General features: G+C 31.7%; 2 protein-coding genes across 4 annotated transcripts; both read left to right on the forward strand.

The window, feature by feature from the left end:
• Nucleotides 1-2,892: 2,892 nt before the first annotated feature.
• LOC18040746 (urease accessory protein F) lies at nt 2,893-4,814 on the forward strand. 3 transcript variants are annotated; one of them, XM_006432330.2, is made up of 2 exons: nt 2,893-2,973; nt 3,817-4,814. In XM_006432330.2, exon 2 carries the CDS (start codon nt 3,839-3,841, stop codon nt 4,571-4,573), a length of 735 nt encoding a protein of 244 aa, XP_006432393.1. In that variant the 5' UTR covers nt 2,893-2,973; nt 3,817-3,838; the 3' UTR covers nt 4,574-4,814. The 3 variants fall into 3 exon arrangements, with proteins under 3 accessions (XP_006432393.1, XP_006432392.1, XP_024038906.1); XM_006432329.2 differs by having other exon boundaries at nt 3,824-4,814; XM_024183138.1 differs by having other exon boundaries at nt 2,905-2,973; nt 3,839-4,814.
• On the forward strand, nt 2,901-11,244 carry LOC18041055 (switch 2). The gene is given in 10 exon segments (XM_024183137.1): nt 2,901-2,973; nt 5,696-6,079; nt 6,256-6,362; nt 6,552-7,476; nt 9,051-9,298; nt 9,846-9,972; nt 10,047-10,322; nt 10,481-10,667; nt 10,670-10,753; nt 10,886-11,244. Coding segments are annotated over 9 exon segments (2,658 nt in total). The 5' UTR covers nt 2,901-2,973; nt 5,696-5,698; the 3' UTR covers nt 11,209-11,244.
• Nucleotides 11,245-20,897: the final 9,653 nt, after the last annotated feature.

Here is a 20,897-nt window from a genome sequence, read left to right on the forward strand (position 1 = left end):
TAATAGAAAATGAAATAATTATTACAACAGCAAACCCATCAAATCAAAAGTTATTGACCATAACCATGAACTAAAATAATTTTAAAGGACTTACAAACAAAAATAAGAAATAAACGATTACTGTCACATGATATATAAATCAGTATAACACACAACTAAGCAATCAACAAGGCAGAAGAATTTGCTTATCAACCTGCCCAGGCAGCAGTAGAAAATCATAAATTACTGATAGAAAGAGCGGGTGACGGGAAAAAAAATAAAAGAAGCAACTGAGAGCAGATTCCAAGCTTCTAGAAATGTTTATAAATTATCATTTTTTCATAAACCAAAGGTTATATAATTATAAATCAAGTATTTTATGAAATTGGTTTTTGTTCAATGTATGGACTAAAATGAAAGAGTTTTGTAATCTTTGATTTCAATAAATATTGTTTTAAATTTTGAAATTAGACCTATTTGCAGAAACTTAAAATTTTTTGGTCCATATAATAATTTCCAAAAGTTTTAGGAATAAAATGTAAGTATTTGAATTATAGTGGCTAGTTGGCCAAAATGTGGAGGCTAATCGGTTGGGAACATAGAAAGTCTAGGCCAATTTTCAAATTAAAAAATGCATGTACTCTAAACTTATAATGCATATCTACATCATCAATTTCAGCTTCTAATAAAAATAATATTTTAAATTCATTATCATTGTTGTAATTTTTTCGATCAAAATACATGGCGTGGCAGTCGAGTATAGTAGTGATTAGGCAACTAAGGTCCAGTAATTTTTATATGACAATTGCAAGAAGTTTTATTTATTTATTAATTTTTTTGGATGTGAATTCAATTTGCTAAATGATCACGCAACATAGAAGCAACAAATATAATTTTTTTTTACAGTCAGAAATCAATTAAGAAAATTGGCCAATTGTAACCAATCATTTTGTATTACATGCAGTGAAAGTAGAGTATTAGAAACCACATCACAGCCAAACATCAGAAAGACGAAGATTTGAAAACAAAACAAGTTCCATATCTCTTCGATTACCAACAACTACAGATACTAGCAACACATGTGACATAAGGAGCCTAAGAACCAGAATATGAGAATGAGATAATGTAGACCGCTTTTTTTTTTAAATTAAAAGGAAGACATTTAACAAGCAGATTCTACATATTATTGATTGCTTATAATAAATAGTTTTTTACTACAATCTACAATTTTTCGTATCGATGTAAACGGTAAAATAAAATAATGTTTGTATGGTGGAGGCTAACATGCATGCATGCATCCACTGGTTCTACAATTATATAGTTTGACATTAATTAGTATCTAATTAACTAATCTCACTTTGTTTTAATTAGTATATTTTGACATTTATTCTTTGCCAACTGGTATTTAAAATTTTTTAACTCAAATCAAGCTCTATAACTAATTAGGATGTAAAGGAAAAGAGATGGCTTGAATTTTTCACTTGGGAATGAAGTACATAAGCCTTGGCTGACCCTTCTCTCTTTAACTAATTTTTAGTTCCAAAGTGTGAATTGGAGTCAATTGTCCTCTTAATAGCCTCTTGCCGAGTAATCAAATCACATTACCATAAGTAAACTGCCTGCCTAATAGATTTATTAGATCAAACAGAAGGATTATAGTAAAGATGAATGACTAGCCAACATCAAGGCAAAACAAAATAGGAAAAAATAAGTCCCTCGTAAGCATCATCAAGAACTCTCCTATTCTTTTCTTGCCAAATAATCTAAATAGAAGCTGCACAATATAACTTCATAAAGACTTGACTTTCTACCGTCTAAGAAAAATAATTATTATCCATAAAAAAAAAAGAGGTACAGGAAGTTGGAATGACTTGAAAAAACTTCATTATCCTTTTGTTAATACAAAACCCTTAAACATGAAGTAATAAACAAACGATCAATTTTCTCAGCCTTTCTATATACACAACACTCCATTTAGGCAATACACAAGCACTATATTTACTCCTTTGTAATATATCACAAGTGAATCCTTCCTTGAGCCACAGATGAAAAACTTGGAATCTCACAAGGAAAAAGTGTCCAGCTTTAGTTGCATTTGTACTGATAATTATAGCAAAAGATTCTTTATCCTAAGGTTTGAAGCACATTGGATTTTAATCTTCATACAAACAGTTAAATATATATAAAGCTGTTGCATAAATAAATATTAAATTGTTCACCCTAATCTAAAAGTTCCATTGATGATTGCCTCTTGAAGCAAAGCCAAAACCCATCGTAGGTTTTACACAAGATTGTCACGTTAAAGTTTAATAAAATTGACAAGATATTCAAAATAGGACAACAAAAAACAGTGCAATAAAACCAGCACAAGCTAAAAATCAATTGTAGATGTGGTGACTCACCTTTAATTTGGCCAATTTCCATTTAAAACAATAGATTTGGGTGCTAGAACAAGCAGCAGAAAGAGCGCGAAATAAAAGCAATAGAAGCGTCATTGGTGTTCACCTCATCTCAAAGCCCACCGGAACAACTTCATCGGACACCTTAACGAACGCTGGTCGTGAATGAAATTTGGGGTTTGTGTTATGCGACCTGGACGTGAGTGGTTGAGATGATTTAGGTTTTGAATTAGTGTAATTTTGTAATTGCATATATTAAAAGACATATATGAAGAATTTTGGAATATAAGGGTGTATTTAGCTAAATACCCTGTGTTTGGGGTATGTCCGGGACAAATCCCTAATAAATTTCTTCCTTAATCTTCCGTTTTGCTTCCCTCTTTTATATTATATGACATATTTTTCAAGACACTAATTACGTGGCAGCCATGTGTACCCAGTTACACGATAATGTAATACAACTGCCCACATATTATTAACAAGGATAAAGAAATCATAACCGCCATTGTCATCTGTTAAATGTCAATATAGTGGCCGGCTAGCTCCAGGTCTGCGCAGCTTCCACGTCGGTGGTCCACCGGAAGCGTCGACTGAAGTAAGTTATTTTATTATTATTATTATTATTTTTTCACACTTAATAAAACAACAGTTATTAAACTCTGTTATAGATGTAGGATAAAATTCAAATTTGAAAGTCATCCTTCCATTTGCTTATCTAAATTCAATTGCTTCAATGAGATTGTCTTTTGTCTTGTGACTTTAACCTGTTTTATAAACTTTATGTGATCTCTCTCTCTCTCTCTCTCTCTTTTTGTAAATTTTATTTTATCTAGTAGAAACTTGATGATGATAATACAATTTGGGAAGATAAAGAACAAACTATCATGTCACTCTTTGGTGTTTGTTGTGCTTTTCTCTTTTTTTTTTTCTTTTTTTTTTTTGCGTTTTCTAATTTGCTACACTGCAAATTTTACCATTTTGAGGTTTATTGGGAGTCTAAATTGAATTCATATTATAAGTATTTAGTAATAAGCATTCAGTAAAGCTATCGGCAAACAACCTTTTCCTGGGATTTCAGGAACACAACAATCTAGAAAACAAGTAGACACGGAACCCTTTTGCTGTATCAAGCAGAGGAGAAGTCGGGCACCCTTTCTCCACAGAATGGGCCATCCACTTTTTCATATTTGTGGGAAGGGAATTTATTGTTGAGCCCTTCAGTGAGGGTTTTTTTTTTCAGGGCATCAGCCCACCATTATTACATTAAGTTGGTAGCTGTACATATTAATGCAGATAGATGATGGTAAAAATATAATGGATTGTTAGCATCCCTTTTCAGCTTATTTAACCTTTTTATATATGCATAAAGTTCTCAATGGTTTTTGGTTTGTTTCTAATTAAGGCAACTGCATATGCTGGTTAATTGTTAATGCCTTAGCCCTTAGGTCTTCATTTAATAGATGGAGGATGATCAGGCAAATGTAAGCCATGGAAAAGAAAAACAAGCATCTGTAGAATTACCTTTACATTGGAGTGAATGGCAGCTTCTCGATTCCATTCTCCCTACGGGTGGATTTGCACATTCATTTGGTCTTGAGGCAGCAATTCAAGCTCGGTTAATATCATCTCCTGATGATCTTCGGACATATGTGATTCATATCTTGGAGAATACTGGCAGCTTGCTCCTTCCTTTTGTGTGCACCGCAACTACGAGTCCAGATTTAGAAACCTGGCATAAACTTGACAGAATGTTGGATGCTACTTTAACTAATGAAGTAAGTCGAAAAGCATCGACTGCGCAAGGTTCAGCACTTTTGAGGGTGGCTGCCTCGGTGTTTACAGAAGTCCCATCGCTGAAGAAAATGAGGGAAATCTCTCTCAACTTTGGAGATGTTGCTTTCCATCATGCTCCTCTTTTTGGGATTATCTGTGGACTTCTTGGATTGCATAGAGGAACTTCTCAGAGGGCTTATATGTTTATCACACTTAGAGACATTATTTCTGCTGCAACAAGGTTGAATTTAGTCGGACCACTTGGTGCGGCTGTATTGCAACATCAGATTGCTTTTGTTGCTGAAGCTATGTTGAAAAAATGGAAGGACCGTGCTGTGGAGGAAGCGTGCCAGACTTCTCCTCTGCTTGATACAGTACAAGGGTGCCATGCCTACCTGTTTTCTAGATTGTTCTGTTCCTGAAATCCTAGATAAAGCTTGTTTGTCAATTGCTTTAGTAAATACTTATTATTTATTATTACTTGTCACTGAGCACAACTCTGTCTCAACTAGTTGGGGCAAGATAAAAATAACAATATTTTCATCATCATAATTCCCTATGCTTGAGTGTCTTCTCTACATTTCCCTATTGATGATTGTGAATTATTTCATTTTTGTCAATCTTAAATACAAATACAAGTTGATATGGATTCTTTCATTGAAAGAAGTTTTGAAAATTTGCTTGATACCATTCTGTAGTAGTTATGTATCATACTTGTGCTTCTAATAGTATCATCAGATTTTTTTTTTTAAAAATAAATTGCTGGCACGATCTGCTCGTTAATTATTGTATTTTGGAGACATAAACACAAAAGTTGTGTCTTACAAAGTTGACTGCTTGAGTTTGGGAGCTGTACAAGTAAATGACATGGTATGATGACTCTTGTCAAGTACAAGGAAAAAGCTGAGATTAAGCTTCTACCTCATTTTTGTTTAGTTTAGAAAGAAAGAGTTGGGTTGTTTATTTTCCCATGATTTTGAACTTTGTCTGGGATTTGAACTGTTTTATGCAAACATTAATTTAGCTGCCTTTATATAGATTTAATCTTCATGACAGAAATCTAATATATAAATAATTGCTTTATCTTTGGAATATGAGTCCTCACATTGACAAGTGCTTTACTTTAACGAGGATGCAGTACTAGTACGGATTACTTGTCTGCCTTTCTTTGTTTTTCGTCTCCTGGTAGTTAAACCATTAGTATTTATTTTTGCAGGAAAAGATTTCAAAACTGTGTTATGATATTTTCTTTTTAGTGATTATTATCTATATTCATTAGGGACAAATAGCTGAAATTGCAGTATCTCATTGTGGTGACTGGTGAAGCAGGGACATGGAGGTTTTAACTGTACCTATTTTCCTTGTTCTTAAGTTAGAGATAATCCAACTTAGCCGATTCAAAATAATTTAATTTGTTTTCTGGAAACACCAAAAACATTTTTAGGAAAAGAAAACAAATTGAATCCATCAAAAGCTCTCAAGTTAAAAACATAAAATCCAAATTGTGGAGAATTGATGCTAAAGTATTTCTTCAAACCCCCCAGGTTATGTCATTGCTGCGCAGCTTTAAAGAAAGCCTAAAACCCTGTTCAAATTTCCCATCAAATTTCAGTCAATCTTCATCAGTATCCCAAGAATCATCAAACGACACATTAATCATACCAAGAAGGCCCCCAAAATCATCTCTTGCACAGCAACTGCAACGACTTGGAGAAACTTACAACTTTTCTCTGCCACAACAGAACCCAGAAACCCGAAGAGAGAAGGCCCCGGTTGAAAAAAGCAATGTTTTTGATGATGAAGAAAAGGAGAAAGAACAAGAACAAGAAAAATTCGGTAGACACCAGTTGGGTCAGTTTCAGTTTGATCATACAGGCCCATTTGAGCCATTGGTCTTGTCAAAAGATGGAGAATATCCAATTATACAGGTGTCAAATTTCTACTTTTTTTTTAAGAAAAATTCTTGTAATGATTATACAACTATTTTCTGAGCAAATTGAATTTTTAATTTGTTTAGATTCATTGTGGTTAGAGTATGAGTATTTGAGAATATGCTTGCAGGTGTATTATTAGAAGTTTGAAAGTTTGTTTGACTTTTTTTCAGGTTCCGGCATCGATCAACTGTAGGTTGCTTGAACATCAAAGGGAGGGAGTGAAGTTCTTGTACAAATTATACAAAAACAAACATGGAGGTATTCTTGGTGATGACATGTGAGTACATTTGTTACATTGATCACACTTTATCTCTCATTTTCGACTGAAGCAACGGGTGTGGATAGGGTCTAGAGGCAACGTTGTTAGCCTGACAACAAGTACCCTATACTTTTCTGTTTTGGATTTTGTTAAATTCTTTTTGCTGTGCTATCAGAGCTCATTGTGGCCTTCTAAATGTTTGATTAGGGGGCTTGGAAAGACAATTCAAACAATTGCATTTCTTGCTGCTGTGTTTGGGAAAGATGAATCTAGTGACTCTACAATATTGAAAGATAATAAGGTGGACAAGAAGGGTTATGTGCTGATAATTTGCCCTTCTTCTGTAATCCAGAACTGGGAGATTGAATTCTCTAGGTGGTCTACCTTTAATGTCTCTATTTACCATGGTCCAAATCGTGATATGATTCTTGAAAAACTAGAGGCATGTGGAGTTGAGGTGCTTATTACTAGTTTTGACTCATACAGAATTCATGGAAGTATTTTGTCAGAGGTCAATTGGGAGATAGTGATTGTTGATGAAGCCCATAGGCTTAAGAATGAAAAATCAAAACTTTATATGGCATGTTTAGAACTAAAAACACGAAATCGTATTGGTCTCACGGGAACCATAATGCAAAACAAAATTATGGAACTGTACAATCTCTTTGACTGGGTTGCACCTGGATCACTGGGGACACGGGAACATTTCAGGGAGTTCTATGATGAACCTCTCAAGCATGGCCAGAGATTAACTGCTCCTGAAAGATTTATCCGGATTGCTGATGAACGAAAACAACACCTAGTTGCAGTTCTCCGTAAATATTTGTTAAGGAGGACAAAGGAAGAGACTATTGGACATCTTATGATGGGAAAGGAAGATAATGTGGTTTTCTGTACAATGAGTGATTTGCAAAAAAGAGCATATAGAAGATTGCTTCAACTACCAGAGATCCAGTGCCTCATTAATAAGGATCTTCCTTGTAGCTGTGGAAGCCCTCTTACCCAAGTTGAATGTTGCAAAAGGATTGTACCGGATGGGATTATATGGCGTTATCTTCACAGGGATAACCTTGATGGGTGTGATTCATGCCCCTTTTGCCTTGTCCTTCCATGCCTTGTCAAACTCCAACAGGTAATGATCTTTAAAATTTTGCAGTTTAGTTAGCTTTGATTGGTCAAGAAATTGCTACTTATAGTTGCTGTAAGGCTACAAAATCTTCACAGTTTTATGGTTGGATTTATTTATTTTTTTTGAAGAAAAGTGGTTTTGGTCTTTCAGTGAGATTATACTAAAGTAAAATGTGAGATTATACTAAAGTGAAATGTAGTTGAACTAAATTTTGACTTCTAAATTGATTGCTGTTTGCCTTATGAAACTGGAACTCAATAAAACATTTGATAAGGAAAGCAGGTTATTTAAAATACTTGGTGCAGTGTATTCTAACACTTTCTGCGGATGTGTCAGAATTTAGGAGGAAGTATAGACCTAAAAATCACAAAAGATCTAGCTATCATTTCAGCACATATATAGCTATTGAATGTTGTTCTAGATTAGCATTCCTTTTGTGACTGGAATAAGGATAAATGTCGTTTAGTTCTTATATTTTGAGTTAAATGCTCCTTCAATTTTTATATTTAAAAAAATACCTCAAGATACCTATGCTGTTAGATATGTTACACTTTTGTCCTTACTTTTTGTTTCCTTTTTACAATAATATTCTTGTAACAATATTCGTGAAATAATAATGGAAAGAACAATATGATAATTTATCAAATTAACCTCCAAAGTAACATAAAAATTTACACAAATATTTTTATTATTATTTACTTTTACGATTAATTTGGTAAATTGACTTTTTATAAAATAATTATTAGTAAAATTGTTGCAAGGATATTAAATATTGCTTTAAGTTGGCTGATATTAGTTTATTTATAACAGGAACAAAAAATACTAGTTCTTTCACACGAATTGATTAATTTGTTAACAAATACTTATTGGTTAAGTTGTTATTAAATTTTTTATAGATAAATTAATTAATGTCAAGAATATTGTTGTGTAGGTATTATTGTAATAGAAAAGAAAAAGTAAGAGGTAAGAATGTAACATATTTAACTGTGGGGGTGTTTTGAAGACATTTTTTAAAACATAAGGACTAAACGAGCTCTTAAGTCAAAATATAGGGATTAAGCGAACATTTACTGTTCAATAAAAAAGATTTTAATGATTTCATAAAACCTTATTTATGGTTATTGAAACCATTTTTCTTTAGATTATGGAGAATACATACTTCCAAACATAATATGGACTCATGATATGTGCATTTGCTTTACAAGAGCCTTGGATCTTGGGAACAAGCCTTTGGTGACCTAACACTTGGGCCCTGAACGAGTTCTCAATCAACTCGATACTCTAGGTATAAGCTTTACAAGCCCTTGAGTTCACTGTATATGCTGGAAGGACCATCCACTGAGCCATTGGATTAGCTGGTAGTTTTGTTATCAATTCTTTGAAAAATCGTACACTTGCTTTTTGTTGAAACAGAGTAGTATTTTATATGGTGTGAACATAAGTCATTTATGTTATTTTTCATAAGGTGGCGTTACATTCCTCAAAAGTATGTGTATCCTCAAATCCTTAGGTGGTAGATAATTGCTGTTATCAACTGTATCCTGGGTTGATGCTTACATTTTGGAACTGTGTCACAGATTAGCAATCACCTGGAGCTTATTAAGCCTAACCCCAGAGATGAACCAGATAAACAGAGGAAGGATGCAGAGTTAGCCTCGGCTGTCTTTGGACCTGATATTGATTTGGTGGGAGGAAACGCTCAAAACGAGAGTTTCATAGGCTTGAGTGATGTTAAAAGTTGTGGTAAAATGCGAGCCTTGGAAAAGTTAATGTACTCTTGGGCTTCAAAGGGCGACAAAATTCTTCTCTTCAGTTACTCAGTCAGGTGATGTTCAATCAACCCACTTATTAAAACACTAAAGTATGAGAGAGACTACAGCCATTATCATCCTATCTTAGTATTTTTTATGCATTGGCTATTTGCCAAAATAATAATGAAATTTTAAGGGTTAGTATCCCAGCTTCAACTGAAAGACATCTAGTAATTGATGAAGCTATACTAGGTATTAAGTTTATCTTTAGTTTTAATGAGAAGTTTGTCACATATCAATGGGCCAGTATCTCAGCTTCAACTCAATGACATCAAGTAATTGATGAAGCTAGTAGAAATTAATTTGCGTCACATATCAGTTGATGCGTGGAAGTTATCCAGCCTCACATTTTTCTGAATGGCAGTAGATGGAAATTGGTCATCTGGTGATAAATTTGATTGATTGGCATTTCTAAGTTTGTTGGATATAAAATTTTGTTGCTGAGTTAACTTTTTATTCTTTGGGACACAGTTACAATTTTTCATCATCCTTGTTAGTGAGAGCACCTTCATTTTGATTGGACTCCTTTTTCTGCTCTTAACATTGAACTGCTGCATCCAGGATGCTGGACATACTGGAGAAGTTCCTCATTCGGAAAGGATACAGCTTTTCAAGACTTGATGGTTCTACTCCTAGCAATCTGCGCCAGTCTCTTGTTGATGACTTCAACTCAAGTCCAAGCAAACAGGTATATTCTAAATTGAATAGGAATTTTGTGCTCTAAATTCCTTTTGGACACTGATTTCTTAATTCCTACTTCAGGTGTTCCTGATATCAACTCGAGCTGGTGGGCTTGGATTGAATCTTGTAAGTGCAAATCGTGTGGTTATATTTGATCCAAACTGGAATCCTGCCCAAGATTTACAAGCCCAGGACAGATCATTTCGTTTTGGGCAGAAGCGGCATGTCATCGTATTCCGCCTTCTTTCTGCTGGCTCCCTCGAGGAACTTGTTTATACCCGTCAGGTGTACAAACAGCAGCTATCAAATATTGCTGTTTCCGGAAAGTTGGAAAAACGATATTTTGAAGGTGTCCAGGTATTATTATTATTATTTTTTCCTGGTTGCATGGTTAGAGGGAGCAGAGGTGTGTATAGAAGAAATGTTTATCAGAAGCTGACTGCTTTGCTCTAGTTTTTAGATTCTGTATTCGAATGTTTAGCGTGCTTGCATTTGACACAATTACCTTTTGTCAGGATTGCAAAGAATTTCAAGGCGAGCTTTTTGGAATCTGCAATCTATTTCGTGATCTCTCTGATAACCTTTTCACTAGTGAAATTATCGAGTCACATGAAGAACAGGGACAACAACAGGAGCGGCATCATTGTACAAATCAGGGATTTAAGGGGCTTGAAACCCATATTGTTTCCTCTAAAGACTCAAATAATTACTTTCAACAGGATCTAAGACTAGAAAATCCAGTGATCCGGAGATGGCTAGGACATCTAAACCGCTCCTTGAAGACATGGGTAAGTTCAACTTGTGTGTTTTTACCGTAGTTAAGATTTTATACATTGATTAGGGAGTATAGAGTTGAATATGAATGGAATAATGAGTTATTAAGATATCTGGTCAATCATCTAACCATTGATCATGTTCAGGCATTGTCTATGCTCATCGCAATGATGACATTGTCAACAAGCAGCCTGGTTTTCAAAGGAAGAAAGAAGAGAGCATCCCCCAGGATTTGAGTTCACGGCCTCCGCCAATCCATTCCAAGAGAAGAAACTTGTTGGATTGTGCAGATGGTAAAGAGAGCCTCGCTTCGTCCAAAGATCGTAAGAACATAGAATACAGCCTTCTTGCTAGGTTCATGGGTATGGATGTGTTTGAATTCAGCAAGTGGATCTTATCTGCAACTCCTTCAGCAAGGGAGAAACTACTGCAAGACTATAGGAAGAGAAAGAAGATACCCAAGGGTTGACTGTGTTATTTTTGCTGATTTGTAAATATATCAGAAGTATGTAACTCGCCATTGTATCATGTCATTATACAAAGATGTAGATTCTTTTCTCTTTTCTTTAGGGTGGCTGCGCCTGATTCTACCAAAGAAAATGTAAATAATATATTCTTTTCCCCATTTTCTTTTCAGAAAAAGAAAAAACAAGCTACAGCCTAGAGTTACTTTGGCAACGACTTCCTCTCTTCATCTTAAATCTGGATACTGCCTTTGATGAATGAGAACCAGAAGGCTGCAGCAGTCAAAAATACAATTAGGATTTAAAGTTAATGAACAACATTTTTGTCAATGTGTATGGATCAACAACACCTTCGATGTCTTCCTGATTTGTTCCTGCAGATCTTTTTGTAGGTTGTAATCGTGCTCTGCTATCGATTCTGTAAAAGCCTGTCAAAAGGCAGAGTTAGCTTGTCACAACAATTAACACTCATGTAATCACACTATTTTCTTCACCTCATTCACCCACCCGCCACCCTTCAACCCCCCTTTTTCCGCTTCAAGCAGAGGTACATGTTCATCTCACTGAATTGACAATAAACAATGGTGGAAAATACCTTGTGATGATCCAAGTCTGGCTTTGAAGCCTGGGCAGAGATCTGTTTAAGGAAAAATACTTGTTAAGGCTTTGGCAGGGCAAGCTCTTCACCATACAAACAAATCGTGTACACCTCATAGCAAACATATCTTTTTGTAATAAGAACAAAATATTACTTCTATTATGGTGCTAAACATATCTTTTTCCTTCCCTTCCGAAAAATAGATGAGCAGCGCGAGGTTGTTCTATTATTCCTTTTGTAATAAGAACAAAATTTGGATTGATAGTGTGGGATTTACAAAAAGCAAAGGAAATTTTACTTGGCATCAGAACTTAATCAAGACGAAGTCGCCAAAAATTGTTCTAATCACAAAATGATTATCAATTAGGTCCGTAACTTTCAAAAGGAGGCTGTGTTGTAATCTGCAAATGGATGTCTGTCATACCAAAAATTGGAATTAATGATGACTGAGGATCAGTTCATACATTTTGAATTCTTCACTCTGAATCAACAAAGCATATTTCTTATAACTATTTAGGTAGCTTCTTTTTAAAGTATGATACAATAAAGTAGATACATTGAATTAGATAATGTGGGAACCAAGCACGTTTTGCAAGTTGTCAATAAAACAATAGGCTTCATTGACCAAAGAATTCTACTTCAGAGATATTATAAAGAGTTAAGAACTGGGAATCTGAGGCAGCATATCATAAGGAAATTTTCTTCAACTATTTTTTCCATAAGAATAGTTTGTGTAACTAAAGATACAGTGCACAAAGCTATAGAACGTGCTACATTTATGCTGCTTGGCAAGAAATTAATATGCCAATTCCACAAAAGACGTGAAAGAGAAATAATGTTTATTGAGCTTGAATATAATTACATCCTTTCTTGATAAAGGTGTTGTTGCAACATTGTCCTCTTTAGGAAGCACTAAGGCCTTTTTAGCAGAATCAACCTTCACATTCGTAAGGGAGAGACTGTTTTCATTTAATTATGTTGATAATTGAGAGAATACTGAAATTAACCCCCATAAAACTCTTATGGAGGCTCGTTGCAAGGTTTCTCACATGGAACCAAAGGCCAATTAGTGAAAACTTATACTTAAAAAGCATCAAAACATGAAACATGCTCGCCATTCATAGAATTGCCAATACATTAGGTGACTGTCTAAAGAGTATTATTGAGATTACTAATTTATGAAATCCACAAATCATGATACAATGAGAAGTGCCACTAAAACAAATATTTGTTTCTCGTGCATTATAAGAATCTGAAAATTACTGCTTCTGGGTTTCCTAAATTCTTTCAAAGAGAATGATTAATGCACAAAACCTACAAATAAGTAATACCTTCTAGATTAACCTTAACCTTTGCAATAAGTTAAGAATAAGACAAATTAGCCACAAACAAATCAGCCACAAAAGCCTCCATGCCAACCAGAAGCCACTATAGAAAATTGCTATATCTAAAAAATAAAGAATTAAACTTCCTCAAACAAAATTTTTCGGTCTTCTTGTTGGGCAATTGGAAAGTAATGAAAGAGTTCTAACCAACTGTGGCACAGAAACAAAAAAATTTATTCAACCCATACCTTGTAAACCATATATGCATATGTGTAATACTAATAGTTACATCTTTATTCACACTCCTCATAATCTTCAATCTCACTTTTATTCATCTCACTTATATTCTTCTTTATCCACATTTTATATGTAATACTAATAGTTACATGTTTATCATTTAATGCTTCATATCTAACAATAGTAATGTTAATGTCTAATGTCACATATTTAACTTTTAGTTTTTCATATAATTTGTTAGTATTTCATATATAAATTTCATGTTTCATGTCTCATATTTATATCATTTGTTGCATGTTTGAAATTTAGTGTATCACATAAAAAATGACGCCAAAAATTTTTGATCGTGGAGGAAGAAGAGAGCAATGTGTGTTGTGCTCTATTTGGGCTTTGACTGCCTGAGCCGGTTAGTTTGTTTACTATGCCACCGCTAATCAGGTCGCTCCTAGACTTATTTCTGGCACTGGACCTAGGCCTAAATCGTTTGCTCATGCAAGGCCCAAATGGTTTCCCCATCACCACTCGTCTTTTACTTAGTCATGGGATGATTTTCAAAAGGAGTTGTGCGACTTATCATGTGACAAGTGAAAAAGAGCTGTGTTCTTGATTTTGAAATGAGTAGTGTTGTGAATTTTAAATTTTTTATTCTAAAAAATTATCTTAAATAATATGGCATTCATCAATTAGTTGGTGAGATAATATAATTAATTCACTCAGACTTTTGTAACGAATTATCAGTCATTTAATTAATGACATTATTTGGATCAAATGTAAGATAAAAAAAATTAAAATATCTATCATTACTCTATTAAAATGAGTAGTTCTACACATTATTGTAAATTAATTATTTTTAAATTACCTTTTTATTTTTAAAATATTTATTTATCTCTTTTATATTAAAAAAAATCAATTCACATCCATTTTTTCCTTATTTTTTGAAAAAAAATGAATGACTTAAAATTTTTAAAAATAGGAAAGGTAATTTAAAAATAGTGAAATTGTGGTGAAATTTATCTTTTTCTATTAGCATTATAGTCGGATAGAAAAGAGGACAGCTAAGTTTTCTTTTCTTTTCACTTTTTTTTTTCAATCAAACGAGGAGGACAGTTAATATGGGATGAAAAGTGAACAAAAAACAATGATAATTTATTAGTCAAAGATAGTGTGATACCCTTGTTTAGCTCCTCTTTCTCAGCAACTAAACAAAATCTAGCAAATCCCGATATATATGTTAAGTAATTCTTTTTTCTTTAATCATTGTTTCTCATCAATATTATTGTGTTTATTAAACAACACTAGACAAAAATATTAATTGGGATCGGCGCTTAGCTGATGGGCTGGTCTAATTACCTCAATTAACTATCATTTTCTTCATGTGGCTAAGGCCCTCTAATGTGCATCATTGACCCTATGAGAGATATGCCTCTAACTTATTCTTCTTCTTCTTGGTATTCTTCTTCTCTGTTCATTAATATATAATTAAAAAAAAGGAGGAGTTTTGCTTCAACCACAGACATAAATCTAATTATAAATTAGATTTAACTTGGGTATTATAAGAAATTCGTAAAAATAAAGCACATTTTATAGGGGAAGACAATGAGCCTTAATCACTAACCTAAATATGATTTACTTAAAAACAATAAAAAAAACCACGACATAAATAAATTAACAATAATCTATGGATCCAACTAGGGGTGGGTAAAAAAACTGTTGCCCCAAAAAATTGAATCAAACTGATTTGGTTTTTAAAATAAAAAAAGACTGATAAGTTTATATGAGAAAAGTCAAAAACTGAAAAAAAAAATTTAGAAAATATAAAGGAAATTATGGTTTAAAACTAAAAAAATCAAATCGAACCAAAAACCAAATCAATTCGGTTCCGATTCTTATTTTTAAAATGATGGAGCAAGCGTAGCGGAAGCGGAATTTATTGGATAGAAAACACTAGATATCGTTCTACTACCGGACCAAGCCAACACGATTAACTTACACTCTAATCGAAGCGTGATTAGATCTCATTCTAATCTAAACGACTCAATGAGATTTTTAATAACGTATAAAGTGAGATTAATTAAATGACGCTCTAATCCAAATGACTCTACAAGAGAAATTTTGATAGATAATCCCATAGGAAATTATAAAAGGATAATTTTATTGAATAATTGAATCTAAGGTTCTTAAAACAATAACAAGACCTCTCTATTTATAATAGAAGAAACTAACTTACCTAAGTTAACCTAAAAATGGAAACTAAATCACAATTATAATGGAAATAAAAGACTAAGATACATACTATAATTGACTCAAACTAACATAGAAAATCTTAAAATAATAAATATTCTAAAATCCTAAATTACCTAAAATAACCTCATACATCGTAAAAAAAATCAATGGTTCAATTTGGTTTGGAACTGAACTAAACCATTGCCCACTCCTAGATTCAACTACTATCTTAGCGTTTGACTCTCTACTAATGTGCGCGCAACTTATATGAAAGTACTATAATTTGTTAATCGTTAACATTTATTAAAATTTCATTATTATATACAATTTCACCTTATGGATGTGTGTGTTATGGATAAGTTATCCATGTTTTTATTCAAAATATAGAATTCATTTACTATTGATTGTGAGCCAATATTCTCAACATCTATGATTGTAAGGGCAGACTCAGGATTTTATATTACCCTGAGCTTAAGAAATTTATATTTCGAAGTAGACATAAAAATCCATAAGTATAAATAAGTTAAAAACAAAAAGCAATTCAAATATAAAAACACTATTTTTCAATTATGGAATCTAACATTACAACATATAATAACATGTAATTATATAAGATGAATAAATCAATTAAGAATTACAAGTTAAAATAAATCAATAGACGTAATTACAATTAATTGAAAATCATAAGCAAAAGTTTTATACTTGAAGTCAAATACTTAATTACCATGCAAATAAATGAAATTAATCTTTTTAAGTTATACAAATATTATTAGTCAAAAATTTTAATAATAAACTAAACTTAACTTAACAAAAAGGTATTTGGGTGCTGTTGTTTCTTTGGTATGAGCTCTAATTCTCTTTGAAGAATTAGATGTTGAAAATTTTTCTATCAAAAAATATAAATTTTATTTTCTACTTCATCTTCTTAGTTAACATAACTAACAATAAAATCTCAAAATTCACATAAAAAATTTGTGAAAAAAATTAATAATTGTTATTATATGTTGTTTTTGTAAGTACTTTTGATATTAGTGACCATGTTATATTACATTGACATATATATATTTAAATTAGAACATTTTTTAAAATATGTTAAAACAGTAATAACATTTTCGCTCCCCTAAAGATTTTAGTTTATTCAATAAATATATAATTCAATCATTTTATAAAATCACTCAAATGGAAAAAATGTATAATCAAATTACGGACAAACTTGAAAACAAATTGGAAACTCTATTATTAACTAAAATTGATGAAAACATAAGGGTAATTAAATTATGGATATATATGAAAAAAAATAAAAACTCTGTTATTGTTTAAAATTTATAAAACAAAGGAGAATTTATGATTTTTTTCTTACCCAATGTGGTCCAACTGTAAATCTGCCACTATATGATTGAAAATTTGTAAAAGAGTGAGTAACGAAATAATTGTGGTCAATAAATAGGCTAAAAGTAATAAAATTTATTTCTATTAAAATAAGAAATAAAAGTCTCCGTAATTAAACTAAAATAGAAAAATTACTGAGGCAAAATAATTAAAGACGGTGCTTTATATCAGTAGTTATGTATTTTTTTTTTTTAATTAAGGTGGAGATTGTTGAAAATTGATTAAAAAAAAAAAGAGAAGAAAAAAGAAAGGTAGCTTCAAATTTGTTGACCAAATTTGATGGCTAAGCCACTAATTTTGATCAAGATTGGTGGGCTTGATTTTAGGCAAAATCTTGCCTATAAAAGGAAGCTCTCATTCGAGAGCTTGGTATCCAAATCCAAGAGAAGCAATCCAATTGAGAGCATTCAATTGGTGAATGCAAGTGAAGCATTGAGAGCTTCCAACATGGGAGAGAAATATTCGTAAGCATGTAGTTATATTGAAGGAGCATTTGGCTCCTCAATATGGGTATTACGAGTTTGCTTTGTTAAGGGGTATTTCTCAGGATTATGTATTTGAGGCTTGGGTGAGAAATTTATTTCTGAGAGTGTGGTTGTAATAATTTTCCACATAGTGAATATTTTTCTCTGGTTGTCTTGTGACAACGGCCGTGGTTTTTCTCTGGATTTGGAGTTTTCCACATAAATCTTGTGTTGTTTGATTGGTGTATTCTCCATTTAATTTTCTTATTAATTTGTTGCTTGATAAATTGCTTGGAGTGATCTTGGGAGGAAGTTCAATTTCCTAACAGATTGGATGTAGGTGAAAACTTAAATATTATATATATACCAAATGTAAAATTTAAACGTTTTTTAAGGACATGGCTGAGCTATATAAGTGGCAGAAAAACCTTAAATAACAGATATTCAAAATTAATTAAACATTTTTATTAGTCCTTCCATTTCTTTGGCAATGCAAATATTAGTTCGTAATTTTTTTTTCTAGTTTCAATTACTTTTCAAAGCTTAAATTAGCTTCTTCATATTCATAATACATCATATAGTACATAATACAAAGCATAAATCTGTCTTAAAATATCAAAGTTAAAAAATGAGCTGGAAAATTTTGGTTAAAGTTGTAATGATATATACTCTAATCTAATTTAATTCGTAACTCAACTTAGTGTAACTTTTATATTTCATTATCATTTGAACTTGTTCTTTATCTACATGCATCAGAATTATGAATTTTGAGTATCCAAAAAGTTATGGATTAGAAACATTTTAATTATTTACTATTATCTTAACAATTAATTATATTTTATAAACAATAATGTTAGGGATCCCAAAGTCTGAGACTGAACTTGAGTCCTTGCGCTATGTGTCAATCATTTATTTCATTAATTAATTTATGAGGAATTTTTACTCCCACAACTATATGAGGAAGCTTAAACTCTCAACCTTAAGCACGAGTAAAATTGATGTTGTATTATAGTAAGCTTCGTTCACAAAATTAATAATAGTACTTTTGTACAAAGATATTTTGTGCCTTGCCCCAAGTCTTAACTAAGATATTTTCCAATACATTTCTTTAGCTGGCCCTCGCCCATTCATATTCAAATTTTATAAAAGATATAAAATTAAAAAATTAATTTAGACTTTACTCATTCCTATCTTTAGAGAAAAAAAATCAATAGATAATAAATATTTAATTTGTTCACTTGGTGTGGAAACACCTACGTCTCCACTAGAAAGACCATATAAGATTGTACGACGTTTGTTTAATGCATTTTGTACTTATCTCCCTGGCTGACATTTCAACTCATTCCACTTATTAGTGCCCACTCTATAGTCTACACCATTTTTAACAGACATGGCATTCATCTTTTGATTATAATATCAATATAACTATTGTAATATTAAAAAAAAAAAGTTATCCGTCCATATTAATTATGCATTTTTTTTATTTATTTTACCAATCAATTTATTAAAACTAAGGTCCCATTTAAGATTGCGTTTGAAATACTATAAGTAACTTATTTCATAATTTTTAATAAAGTGTTTGATAAATTTGGAGGTAGGGAGTATAAACAGTTTATTAAATAATCAATCACACATTTTTAAAGTTCGTATTATAATCTTAATATTTTAACAAAAGAAAATTATATCTTACTTTTTCATAAATCTTAACATACAAATGAAAGATATATATATTTTTTATGAATGTTGAGAAATTTTATAAAAATAAGAAAAAAGGATGAAACAATTTTATAAATCTATCATGAAAAGCGATACTTGGAGAGCCCATAAGGGTATCTCCAATATAGCACTAAACCTAACACCAAATCACCTTTTACACCATTTTTGATGTAAAATTCTTCTCCAATGTAACACCAAAATGGTGTTATGAATAGTATTGCACCAAATATGGTGCAACACTATTCATTTGGTGTTAGGGAAAAAAAATCTCAAATATTCTTATTACTTTTTCTTATTTACATATATGTCCTATTTTATATAATATTTTAAGTTATTATTATTATTTTTGTTATTTTTTAATTTCATTTTTTAATTTTTGAATATTATACTAATATTTTAAATAAAAAATATTCAACACAAAAATTAATAATAAAAATAAAATGCCAATAACATTAATTACTAGATTACATATTACAAAATTAAAAATACAAAATTAAATTAACACAAATTAAAAAAGCTATTACTACTAGCATAAATTAGAACAATTATTTAGTAATCTGGAAGATCTTTGTTAGATCCTCCAATTTAGTACTAATTTTCATAATGTACTAATTTAGTTAATTAAATGCAAATTTAATAATTTTTTATATTTTTTTTATTAATCGATATAAAATTACTTATTACTTAATTATCTATATTAATAGTAATATTTATTGTGTTAACTGAATTAATTCTTGAGAATTAAAAGAATAAAAAGAAGAATATTCTTTTTAGTGTAAAATTTGATGTAAATAGGTTGGAGATGAAATAGAAATTTGGTGTGAGAAAGGTACATTTTTAGTATTGGTGTTACACCAAAATAGTGTTAAGCATTGGAGATGGCCTAAGAGTCTTGATGCAGACTTTCACGTGAAGGAACAAGCTGCTCATCCCACCAAGTATAAGAGGAATAAGAAATTTCCATATTATTTAATCTCATCTGCTACAGTATTACACTTATGATAGATATGACTGTAATGAAATTGCATTTTATTGATCATACTCTTACAATTCAATCATTGTATTCGAAGCTGCTAGGGATGACAGTAACGAGGACTGTGAAGGCAAGCTAGTGCCGCTGTGGAATCATTTTCAAGCCAAATGAAACACCAAATCATAGATGAAGCAATCTCAATAGCTTTGATTGCGAAAATTTCAGCAAAAATGGAAGTACGATAACCAAGCAGCATAGTGAAACAACCATGGAAAGCTCCATTAAAACCTCGAAAAATAGTACCATATGCAGAAATGCCTGCATTACCCATGTTTATTAAATAAAAAATAATAATTTAAATTTATATCTATTTTAGTAATTTTATAATAGAACAACATTTTTATAATAAAATTTACTAAATGCATATATTCTATTTTTTAAACTCACAACAACAATAGTAATATAACTTATTAAATATAAAATTATTTTTTTAATCACAACTTATTTTATCTACACAGTAAAAATAATTTATTTCATCAACCACCGCAATTACAAACTCTTTAAGTTTACACATTTTGTTTATTAAAGTTTGTTTGTTTGTTTTCCAAATCTATCAATCATTATGTGATAGTTTAACATTTTATGTTACGTTAGTGTGGTTGGTTGTCCAATGGTAACTCACACCCTCAAAATGCTTGACTACGTGAGTTTCAGCCCACGGGAGCTCTTTTCAATCCCAAGCAAATGCTCGGCAACATATCCTGTCGAC

The sequence above is a fragment of the Citrus clementina genome, unplaced genomic scaffold (genome assembly GCF_000493195.1).
Source record: "Citrus clementina cultivar Clemenules unplaced genomic scaffold, Citrus_clementina_v1.0 scaffold_5, whole genome shotgun sequence".
Classification (NCBI taxonomy): Eukaryota; Viridiplantae; Streptophyta; class Magnoliopsida; order Sapindales; family Rutaceae; genus Citrus; species Citrus x clementina.